Source organism: Echinops telfairi, unplaced genomic scaffold (assembly GCF_000313985.2).
Source record: "Echinops telfairi isolate 266 unplaced genomic scaffold, ASM31398v2 ScPeMD7_7424;HRSCAF=8462, whole genome shotgun sequence".
Taxonomy (NCBI): domain Eukaryota; kingdom Metazoa; phylum Chordata; class Mammalia; order Afrosoricida; family Tenrecidae; genus Echinops; species Echinops telfairi.
In genome coordinates this window covers 65,204,489-65,216,861 of record NW_022111324.1, presented here as the reverse complement: position 1 = coordinate 65,216,861, position 12,373 = coordinate 65,204,489, and the positions used below count along the sequence as shown (strand labels likewise).

The following is a 12,373-nucleotide window of genomic DNA, read 5'->3' as shown; positions in this document are numbered from 1 at the left end:
TGTGGTACAATTGATGACAACAGTGACAATTACATTTGGGCATTTGATGTCTTTTTCATTTGTTATTTGATATTATGATAGATAAAGCCTTGTTAGCAAAAGATACACAAATTCATGTGAATTCAATGTATTTTATTTTTTGCTTAGCATATGTGCCAAGCACAACATTAAGTGTTCTCTACAAAAACCGTCCTAGCTACTGATTATCAACACTGTGTAGAGTTTTTAGCTTTAGTCCTAGAAAGGAAAATGAGTAGCCTAGGATCATACCGCCAATTTTTTAAAGCCCACGTTCTAATACTTAATGTGCATATGTGTGATTACAAAGACTGATTTTTCCCTCCACAAAAATATAAAGCCATTTGATATAATTAGTGCGCATCCCCTCTGGGGGGTGGGGAGGGTGGGGAGGAATATGTATCACGTAATTTTTATATTTAGAACCCAATAGTACAGTTTATAATATTGAATGTTCTGTTCAAAAAGAGGGAGTATGTTAGCTTTTTAAAAAGTCTGTCCTCACAAAATCATAGAAGTAAAATGAGTCGGGTCGGTTCTGACTCCTAGTGGCCCCATGTGCAGTATAAGGAAAGTCTGTCCCCAGTGCTGTGCGAGGCTCGCAGTCGTGCTTATGTCTGACCCCAGTGATAGAGCCGCTGTGTCCGTTCATCTTGTCCAGTCTTCTTGCTGCTTTATTAAGTGATTACATATTGAGCTGCTTAACACAGGGTTGGTGGTTTGAAACCACCTTGTCCTAAACCTTTCAGTAAACCATCCTGTGAACATGTTGCTTTAAAAGACTAGATATGTTGCAACTTTTACAAATATTTCTTTTTGTATCATACTAGTAGCTTCAATTCATGTTTTAGGGATAAAGGTAAGTTTTCCTGGAGAAAATATAAAAATGTAAATATATTTATTTTTTATATACCCAAACTCAATATACCCAAACTCACCGCCATTGAGGCAGTTCTGACTCACGGTGTCCTTTTAGGACAGAGTAGAACTGTCCTAGTGAGTTTCCGAGGCTGTTGCTCTGTATGGGAATAGAAAGCCCTGCTTGTCTTCCCAGGAAGGGCTGGTGGTTTGAACCACTGACCTTGTGGTTAGCAGCCCAATGTGTAACCACTGTGCCACCCAGGCTCCTTTATTCATTACTACAACCTCAAAAGCCTCAGTGCTAGGAAAGAAAGTTTAGATTACTTTCAAGGTGAAATGTTGTACCTATGGTCTGGAACGAAGTAAAAGATTTGGAATGGGAACCTCTTTGCCCAGGACCCAGCTCTACCACTCAGGCAGCACTGTGACTTAAGAAAAAGAACCCCCTCTCTCAACCTAAGTAAGTTCCTCTGTTGAGTGGATATAGTACTGACCTACCGCTGGACCAACCACCATCTCCCAAGGTAGTTGTGAAATAGTGTGTGTGAAAGAAGTCCTTAAACTTTAAGGTGAAGTGTTGAAGTTGTTTACAAATATCTAGGATCACGATTCCAGGTGCCTGTCTCCATTGTTGAGCACCCTAGCTAAAGCCCAGGCAAAACAGGAATTTTATTTGTTGGACCTGATTCGAAAACTAGTCAACTCCTTTTGGATCCACAGATGGAATGATAGGTAGGTAGATAGATGGCTACCCGCAAGTCAGATCTGACTAATGGCGACCTTGTACACCATAGAAGAAACATTGCCCAGTCCTACAGCATCTTCCCTGTCACGTTGGAATCTACTTCACAGCTAGCGTGCCGTTCTGTCTCACCTAGAGCCTCCCTTGTCCGCAATCACCCAGTCAATCCGCAGACCGGCCCCCTTCCAGGAACTTCTTGCTAGCGTGTCCAAAGCAAGTGAGTTGAACAGCATTCTGCAGTGATCAGTAAGGTTTTTGTTGACTGATTTTGGGAAGTTGATTGCCAACTTTTCTTTCTGTTCTGCTTTTCTAGACTCTGCTGAAATCTTTCCCACTCTGGGTGATCTTGTTGGTCCTGAGATACCAGTGGCACCCACACAGCAATGTGCACCCCACCACAGTGCTATAAACTCACAAGACAGTTCGTGGTTTGCACCACAATGCTCTTGTCTGAGATAGAGAAAACTTGCTTAATTAGTTTTTTTGTGGGTCATCAGCATTTAGCTGCAAATTGTCTTACCTATACCACTTTACTACCAAACTGAGCAGAGGGGGCACATAATGGGGAGAGGAGAGCCTTCTGCTATCTTAGACCTCTGCAGCATCGCAATACGAAGAGGTTGCCTAGGGCCGTTACCCTGGTGGCTCTGCTCTGTGGGTTAGGTATTTTGTTTGGTAGTTCAAACCCATCAGCCACTCTGTGGGAGAAAGTTGAGGCTGTCTGCTCCCATGAAGATTTATTGTCTCAGCTGCCCAGTCACTCCGAGATGGAATCAACGTGATGACAGTTGTTTGGTGTGTGTTTGTGCTTATGTTTTAGAGAAACAATTTGATTATTAAATATCATGGACATTTCCTTTACTGACTCCATTGTGCTCCTTGGTGAGTCAAAATAATACTCAAAACAAGGTCAACCTTCTGCTAGTAAAGAGACATCCTGCCTTCCAACCCTTCTTACCCTGACTTACAAAACCCACCACCATTAACTTGATTCTTATTCATCGTGAGCCTCTAGGCATTTCTAAGGCTACATAGCTCCATGAAAGCAGACAGCCTCATCTTTATTCCAAGGAGCTTTAGGTGTGTTTGAATCCTTAACCTTACAGTTAGCAGGCCTGCAGGTGCTGACTTTATAGCCTATGTGGCAGGAAGCTCCAGTAGTGCATCTCTGAAACCACTAGTAACGGAATTTGCAGACAGAAACTCCCCACTTAGAACTTTGATTCCTCTATAACCTTGCAAAATGATATCATTGAATATCATTAGACTCTGGGGATAAACTAAGATAGAGACATCTTTATAAATAGTTGGGATTTTGCATTAAATTATGAGCCTAGCTTACCTTTTTCTATCTTACTTGCAAGGTTGATTTTTTTTTAAAGGGGGCCTGAAACAGAAAGCACCTATCTCAGTAAATCTTGGTTTAAGAAACCTATTAACAGTGAGCACGTGGACACCAAGTGACAGCATAACACCAAGCAGGAAGAGGTTAGGCGGTCTACATTTTCAAGCTGAGTAAACTGATAAGGGAATCCTATATTTTAGAAGGCTGGAAATCATATAAGCTTTCATCTTTTTAGCACCCACTGTGCAAACCTTGAATGCTTCATAGTGCAGGCAAGTACTTGACTCTGTTTTTGAGTTCTGTGGGAAGCAAAAAGAAAATTAAAATGAATAAAGGTAGGAAGAATGATGAAATTTAATAACAACAGCCACAAAAGTATGCTTTTTTATGACTGACACTTTTCTGTATCAAAATCATCTACAATGCTAACGTAGTAATGTTTAAACCCCAAATGTTTTAGGATTAGCTTATTTTAGGTCTTGAATAGAAACAATGACATATTTACATCTAATTTTCATTCTCCAATTTTTCTAAAGCAGTATTAATGGTACATCACACACACACACACACACACACACACACACACAAAGGGGCTTCAGAAAGTTTATGGAAAAATTCCATTTTTAATTCCATTTTGCCATGAATTTTTTGAAGCTCCCTCATTTGTGTATATTTTTTATACACAGAGAAATATACATGTATCACATGTATATATACATTAGATACACCACACGCTTCCAAAGTAGATTTGTGGTTCAGTTAGTTTGACTTCTTCCAATTAGATCATATCAGATTAAATACACTTTGTTATTGAGTTTACTTATTATTCCTGAATCAGCACTTAGTAAATGCAACATTAATAATAATAATAATACTAATAATCACATTCAAATCCCAGCAGCTCTGATGGTTTCATCATTTCTTTCTCATAGTCATAACCTTTTAGTGTTCACCAGCAAGCAGGCTGCACTAAAGATATAGTTTATTCAATTGCCAGACAAAATTGCATTCTGAAAGTGATCTCACGAGATGCTCGTGTGCAGATAGGGGCCTGAGGATTGTAAGCCAGAGCCTGCAGTGACTTTTGGGGCTCAGGGAAGACTGGGCTGCCCTGACTACTGACCTCATAATTTTCAGAAGCAGGTGGATGTGCCAATTATAGCTTCGGCCACTGTCTTGAACTTTCTGTAGTAGGTGATGAATTGCAAATGGCTAGACCCTGTGCACAACAATAATATCAAATAAATCTTCAATGTGTAATAATGACAAGACTGAAAGACTGGCAGTATAACAAAGCTGTTGTTGTCACCCACTTTACTGCAGCCTCGATATTCATCATTATCAGCTGGAGCTAGCTCAAGAGCTGGACAAGAAGGTCCGAAGAAGGATGAGTTGTTTGCGCTGAAGTGTCCAGTTGGTCCCATCTGGGCGAGAGTAAATGGAATTTTTTCTTCTTCTTTTTCTGCCTGTTCACTAGGCCAGAGCTGTCCATCATCGGAGACAGGCATCTGATCACTTCATGCTGTGGGACAATATGGCTTTACACTGTGTTGATTCTCTCCTGGTAGTTCAATATCACATTTTTACTTGCTTTGAAAGCGCATAGTTACTTTTCAGTTACACGAAAGTGTCATTCATTGTCTTTCGCAAAGCCGAGCTAATGATATTTTCCGTTGTTGACAAATGACTTCTCAAAATGAGAATATAATCTTAATGCAACCGGAATCGCAGTGGAAATCTTTCTTTCTTGAGTCCTGTGAGATTTTTTTGTTGAATATGAATGTGTTTATTTCTGCTTAAGCATTTCAAAGCCGTAATGCAGAAATACAAGCAATCGTGTTGGGAATTTAAAACAATTTTAAAGTATTATATGTGATATTTTAAAAATACTTTATTCTTGTTGAGATAAGATGCATATTCTGAATAATAGTCATAACATATGCCCGTGGCAATCTTAGTTGGATATTGCTTGATGTAAATAAAATAACGCCATACTTGACCCTTCGAGATTTTAATTCTGTGTGATAAGATCAGTCACTATAATTCTTGTATTTTCTCCCTTTGAGGCACACCAATTAAACAAAACAAACAAGACCGTGTGATTATGTCGTATGCTCTGCTGCAGTCATGTTGTACTTAAAATGAAATTTTTATAAATTGAATGACTGATAGTGTTTTATTTTCTGAGCTACTAATAGAAATTGTGAACAAACACCCTAGTAGTGTGCCTTTAAAAATAATTTTTCTACCTTTAAAGGGAAAAGGGTGTATAACTATATCCTAACATTTTAGATTTGGTGCTTGTCTTTAAGGAAATGAGCTCATTAATAATGGACAGTGGAACCCTTTGAGCATTTCTGCTTTTGATTTATGATATTCCCATTATGATCACTGAAATATGTATTTTTAGATAAACCAATAATTATATAATGCAAATTCCCTTTAACTCCTGGGATGATTAAACAATAAGACTTCTGAGGTTCCCATTTCGCTAAAATGCAGGTTCACTCCCAGGGTGCGGGCCTCCTGACATGCCATCATTCATTTTGTCTTTTTCTCATAATAAATCTGTAAGCCTTGAGGCACCAGACTCATGCAGATTTCTGTGCATTTTAGTGTCGTGATGGAATAACAACTTCCAGTTTCAAAGCCACAACATATTGTATTTCATCTCTGTAGACCGAGCTTCACCCAGTAGTGGCCACGTGGAAATATGTGTCAAGAACACTGTTTTCTCATATTGGAAGTTAAGCAATTTGTTTTCAGACTGTGAGCAGTTCCAGCCTATTTTTGGAACCCCTTTGTGGCCTGACCATTCGTTCCAACATAATTTATGGTGGCACTGTAACATATGGACTTTTCATCACTGTCCAGCTGAAATTCTCTGTTGAACATCGACTCTTCTCCCTTTGCCCTCTTGTGCCTCCTTTCACTACCTTTTCAGGCTCAGAAACAGGTGAAAGTGTATAGACTTTGTATTAGGTCACGTGGAACGTCAATGAGATAAGTTATTAAAGTATGCCCTATGAATGTATTTTGAATGTATGTGAATTTTTGATGTTTGTTCTAATTGGCTTAAGAATCTAATGACTACCTGTGCATCTGCAGTGTCTCGCAGACACTGGAAGCGTTAAGCTTTCGTTGGGATACTTTCAGGAGCTATGGAAAGAGTGTATTAGATTTGATCTACGTACATCAGGGTGGACTGTTAGTATGTTAGTTACTATTCTTTCTAAATAATATGTATGAAGATGTACTATTTGGAGTTATATTAGAATGAGATATTATTTAAGAATTAACAAAGCCCATGGCATACAGTGCTGGGAAATATTGTCTGTAGTATCTACAACATTGATAACTGAAAACAAATTAAGGGCAATATTATATGTTTATAATGACCTGCAGGCTTCGTATTTATTTACTAGTCATTTGATCAGGTTACATGGCCCCTGTACTGTTAGTTGCCAGCCTCATAAGGTAAGGTCCATAATAGTACTTATTTCATGGCATTTTATTTTGTTAATGAATAGATATTCCTTAGCAAGACTTTTATCATACAGTAAGTTTTCAGCAAATAGCAGATGATAATATTAAAAGATAATACAGAATGCATCGTTTCCTGTTTCTCGATTTATAGTTCAGGCTGCTAAACAGGACTGTCAAAGGGGACTTTGGGGGGTACTGTTGTCACGGTTACAATAGAAAAGCATAAGCAATATCGGTTTTTTGAATACATTAACCTTCAGCAGTAGTTCTCTAACTTTACCTTGATCGTCAGATTCACCTGGAAGGCTTGTAAATATAGGAGCGCCTGGGTCCTGCTCCCAGAGTTTCGCATCCAGTTGGGGTGGGCTTAAACTAGTTCTGAGAATTGCCATTGTCAACCAGTTCCCAAGTAGTGCTGTGAGGGACAGTCATCTGGAGAGACCATTCCTTAACTGCCACTGACTGGAGAAAGCACTGTGTGAGGCCCTGCTTGTTTGTTGTTGTTATTGTTAAGATAGGTGAAATTTATCTTTAGGTTGCTGTGGCTAGGTAAACATAGGTTATAAAAAAAATCACAGTTAATACAAAGGCGATCAGGAAGTAAATACCAAGTCAACATACCTGGCCAAATAAAGCTCAGAACAGAAACAATTATAGTTTGTTTTTTTTCTCCTAGGCTGTTTTTTTTTTAAATCCTCTTATTGGGACATCGTGCAGCTCTTATCACAATCCATACATACATACATTGTGTCAAGCACATCTGTACATTTGTTGCCATCATCATTGTCAAAACATTTTCTTTCTACTTGAGCCTTTGGTATCAGCTCCTCATTTTTTCCCTCCCTCCTTTCGTCGCCCTCCCTTCCTCATGAACCTTTGATAATTTATAAATTTTTATTGTTATTTTTTCATGTCTTATGCAGTCCGATGTCTCCCTTTACCCACTTTTCTGTTGTCTGCCCCCCTGGGAGGGAGTTATATGTAGATCATTGTGATCAGTACCCCCTTTCTTCCCCACCTTCTCCTTATCCTCTTGGTATCTCTACTCTCATTATTGGTCCTGTGGGGTTTTTCTGCCCTGGATTCCCTGTGTTTCCAGCTCTTATCTGTACAAGCATACCTCCTCTGGTCTAGCTGGATCCCAATTCTACCATACAAATCTGGCGAGAGCCTATTTTCGCTGCTCGATGACCGCAACACCAAGTACAATGCTCATGCAGGCTTGCAAAGGGCTAAGACGTCACCTACTGACCAGTCGTCTTACTCTGTTTCTGAACTAAACTACTGTGCCCTTCTGACTGGTTCAGGCTTGTCCCTCTTTGTTTTTAATTTCTTAAGCTGAGGACACAGAATAATTTTAGTTAAAATGAAGTATTTCAAATAATGAATAATTGTTTTCTAGTTTTATAAACAGAAGTATGTGAAAAATGATCTGTTCATGTCATGTCAACAGCATTTTCTAAGAAGTTTGTGATTATATGCTCTATAATTACACTTTCTAATCATGTAACTGCAGAATTTAGTCATCATTTACTTTGATTTTCTACATGTATTTCAAATAGTTATACCAATGTATAATTATAAAAAACATAGTTTAGTACCACATTTTATTGTTCATTCTTAAAGTATTGGATACCTTAAAATTATATTACACAGGCAAGTAACTTTTGTGTGACCAATGAAAATTAATTTTTTTTAAAAAATCAAGTTTTCGAAATCATTTTAAGTTGAAGTAAGCTATTTTATTTTTGAAAATTATTTTTACTTGTGTTTTCATTACTGAATACCTTTCATTTAGCCAATTAGCAAGAGATTTAAGATTTTGGCTGGTTTTGGGTGTGTGCTTTTTTTAACCAGGTAGGGAGTGGCAAATCTGAAGGCCATAGCTATCCAGTCGATTCACCACTGTGTCCCCAGGCTAAATCTGCCTAGATCTTGGCAGGCGTCTGTAAATATTTAGATAACAATACTAACAGTAATAGGATAGCTGTTGCCCTATTGCACATCTGTTATAAGTTTTTGTTGTTGTTAAGGACCATCAAGTCTGCTTGATTCATAGTGACCCTATATACAACAGAAGGAACCCCCGGTTGGTCTTATACCCTCCTCCCAGTTATTCCTAACCTTGAGCCCCTTGCGACAGCCACAGTGTCACTCCATCTCATGGAAGGTGTTCCTGCCCGCTGTTTTACCAACCATGATGTCATTCTCCAGTAATTGAGCCCTGCTACTCACACCTCCAAGACTGTGAGAGGAAGTCTCACTATCCTTGTTTCCAAGGACCATTCTGGTTGTCTTTCTTCCAACATGGATTTATTCTTTGTTCTGGCAATCCACTGTATATTTATTATCCCTTGCCAACACTGTAGTTCAAATAAATAAATAAATTCTTCTCGCATCTTCTTTATTCATTGTCCAGCTTTCACATGCTTATGAGGTGACAGAAAATGCCATGGCTTGAGTCAGGTGCGCCTCAGTCCTCAGGGACATCTTTGTTCTTGAACATGTTGAGGCCTTTTGAAGCAAATATCTGTGTCTTAACTGCTGCTTCTTTGGGTGTTGACTGCAGATCCAAATAACATGAAATCCTTGACAGTTTCCCCTCCATTTTTCATGATGTTGCATATTGGACCACTTGTGAAGATTTTTTTAATTGCCTTGATCTCTATTAGTAATTACTTCATTCAGGTCCTTTTGGTTTTAGGCAAGCAAGGTTGTGTCATCTACACATGGCAGGTGGTTAATGAACCTTCCTCCAGTTCTGATACTGTATTCTTATTCATGTAGACCAGCTTCTCAGATTATTTGTTCAGCATACAGATCTAATTAATTATAGTGAAAGGATACAATCCTGGCCATACTTTTCCTGATTTTCAAACCATGGGGTAAAATCTGCTCTGTTCAAACATTTGCCTCTTGGGATTTTGTATAGGAGACCTTTTAAAAATATATGTGCAAATGTCCAAAATTGTTCTCACCTACCTAAACCCACTGTCGTCAATTCTAATTCCTCGTCATCCTGTAGAACAGTGTAGAACTTCCCATAGGGACTGCAAGGCTGTCCATCTTAGAGAGTAACTGGTAGGTTTGAACTTCCAATCTTTTCCTTAGCAACAGGGACAGAGCCATTGTGCTATCAAGAGTTCCTTCATCTTTATTAGACATTGTTGCTCAACAAGGACCCTGAGGCTTGGAGAGATTACAGTGGTAGCCCCTTCTCTTTTTGGTATAGAATTGAGGGTCTCACCACTAGAATGCACCACCTTTTCCACGTCCCAAAAGCAGAGGGCAAGTGGAGAGTAGAATTGGGAACAATTAGAAGATTGGCGTGTAAGAAAGGGAACTGTAACGGGGGATAGAGTTATTCCTTGCAGAATTCTCCCATTAGAGCACTAATCAAAAGGAAATGAGGTTTGATTTTGTTTGCACATAATTTAAAGCAATTGACATCAAACTAAAGCATGATTTTGCCCTCATGAACCTGTGAACCTAAACCTAAATACAATTAAAGCACTCAATCATTAAACTTTTCTTTTTTTAAAAAATATCTCTATGGGTGGCATCAGGATGAGCTCGTTCTTTGATTGATTGGCCTGCTGATTAAAAAGTCTCTATTTTCTGATATTCCTTACTTCAGAGGTTTATCTGGATTGCTCTTCTCTTTGCTCATCCTCACAGATAGCTCTTTTGGAGTAGATTTATCTTACCAAGGCATATGAGCGGTAAGCAAAGGCTTGTTTGAATCACGAATTAATAAACAAATGAGCAAATGGGTGAATGACAAGAGACCCTAAGCGTTGTATTATTTCTCCTGGAACGGGCTTGTTTGAGCTGTAATTAAGATGGAGTGAAACCATTCATTTGTATCATAAGGTCAAACGTGGAGGGAGGAAGAAGATATCAATCAAGTAAACTTTCTCATGGGATCCCGATCTTTCTAATATACAGCAGCAGCAAAATCTTAAATGCTTCTGGAGCATTTTCATCCCAAAGCAACATTACTGTCTTCATTTCCCAATTGTTAGACATGACTGGCAGTCTTGAAATATACCTTCTAATATGTGGAGCGATACACACACAGAGAGAGAGAGAGAGAGAGAGAGATGAAGTCTGCACTCTGAAGGAGGAAAAGAAAGACAAAAACAGTTTCTAATGAATTTTTTAAGAGATCCTTTAACTTTTTGTTTGAGTTACTCTTTGCTCTTAAGTGAGATGAGTTAAGTACATTTCATGTAGTGGGTCATGATGTAATTGCTCTCATGCCAAAAGGCAGGGTTTCCTAGAGTCCCGTTTCCTGTGCCTCGTCAGCAGATTTCCGGCTCTCTCAGTCATTGAGAGAGGCTGGAGGCCATAAGAGTTGGCAATTGTTTGTGGCAGTTGGGTTTGGAAGTGGGAAAACTGAAGGGGCTTTGCTCTGGCCGCAGTCCGGTTTCAGTGGCTCCAGTGAGTGCTTCCGTGCGGTGTGTGCAGGCTACACTACTGGGCGAGGTTGAGGAGTGGCCTTTGGAGCTGTGTGAAGGCTCGCTGTACCGGGAAGAGGAGGTAGCCTGGAGTTACATTTGACAGATTTCAGGGAGGAAAAATGAGGAAGTGTTCGTGTTTCCATCCTCGCTAGAACAGCTGGCAGGTTTGTTTACACAAGCGAGGTGACGGGGAAGTGGGCAAGAATTTGTATCAAGAGACTTAAGCTAGCGTTCAAATTCCTAGGTGGAAACCTGAGAGAGCTGCTACAGACCCTTGGAAGTCGGCCCACTAAGGGCCCCTTGTGCGTTGATGGAGCTCCAGCTTAGTTTTCTGTAAGCACAGGGAGCAACCTGGGTGCTGGATGCTGTGAATAGAGCTTCCCTGGGCTCTTGCACGTGTCCTTGTGGATTTTAGTGCCACCAAGTCAGTTCCAACTCATCGCTGCCCAGCATGTGACAGAACCAAACACCGCCCGGTCTGTGCGAGCCTCCGAATCCTTGCAATGTGGGAGCACATGGTTGCAGCCTCTCCCATCAGTCATCTGATTGAGGGGATTTGAAAAGGGGACTGGGATGTCTTTGAATTCCAACCTCTGGGTTGGAAACAAAAGAAAGTGAAGACAAAGGAATAGAACGATTCGGGGAGAAAAGCGAAAATCAAGATACTGATGGTCCCAGTGAGGCGAACAAGAACGACTAAGTGGGCCCGAACTAGGATTTTGTTCAGAAGGAAATGATAGCGTATAGGTTCCCACACATTTTGCCAACGGCCTCCTTTATTCAGTGCTTGGCAATGAAAACTGAATACTGAAGCACATAATCTAGGTCCCTTCCCCAGATTGTCAGTAACCTGTCCCCTTCCAGCAGTTGGTATCACCTGCTATGTGCAACACTGCTGAGTACCTGAAAATGTAACCATTATACAGGACACGCTGAGAGCTTGTGAAGACCTAGTTGGGGAATCAGTCTTGACGCTACCGCTTCTTGGCTCTTCTGCGCTTTCTGGACAACAGAATTTGGGCTACAGATCCTTAGTTTAGAGACATGCTATCTAGAGAAGTTTGCCTAGTCAGATTTTATCCAGATAGTAGCTCAAGTCTAGCCATACATGGATACCCCAAGTAAAATATATTAACTCGTAGCTCATTCATGTTATGGAATGACTATAAAACTTAGCCAGGCGAGGATAAGAGAATTATTTCTCATTTACTTTTTCTTCTTTGGTTGCTATTCTGGGTCTTCTTTTTTAAATTGTCCTATTATTTTTGTCCCATGAGATTGTAGACTGGACTGGCTATTTCCTCATTATCTCTTCATTTAATATTTTCATAGACTATTTTGATTTCTGTTTACCAGTGTTCAGTATCAGTACTTGTTATCAGCACCTACAGTGTGCCAAGGACTGTGGAAAATAGTGGGCATCTAATATCCCGTGAATCTTCACATCATCCCTTGTGA

At 39.8% G+C, this 12,373-nt stretch overlaps 1 protein-coding gene across 2 annotated transcripts in view; it reads left to right on the top strand.

The window, feature by feature from the left end:
• Positions 1-12,373, top strand: part of GPATCH2 (G-patch domain containing 2) — a 192,167-nt gene that overhangs the window by 81,871 nt on the left and 97,923 nt on the right. The window contains exon 6 of one of the 2 annotated variants that reach the window (XM_045298075.1): positions 4,290-4,802. The exons of the other annotated variant lie outside the window; for it this stretch is intronic. Within the exon in view, the coding sequence (XP_045154010.1) occupies positions 4,290-4,478 (189 nt within the window). The 3' untranslated portion in view covers positions 4,479-4,802. Of the gene's footprint in view, positions 1-4,289; positions 4,803-12,373 lie in introns of those variants that run through there. 2 annotated transcript variants of the gene reach the window in all.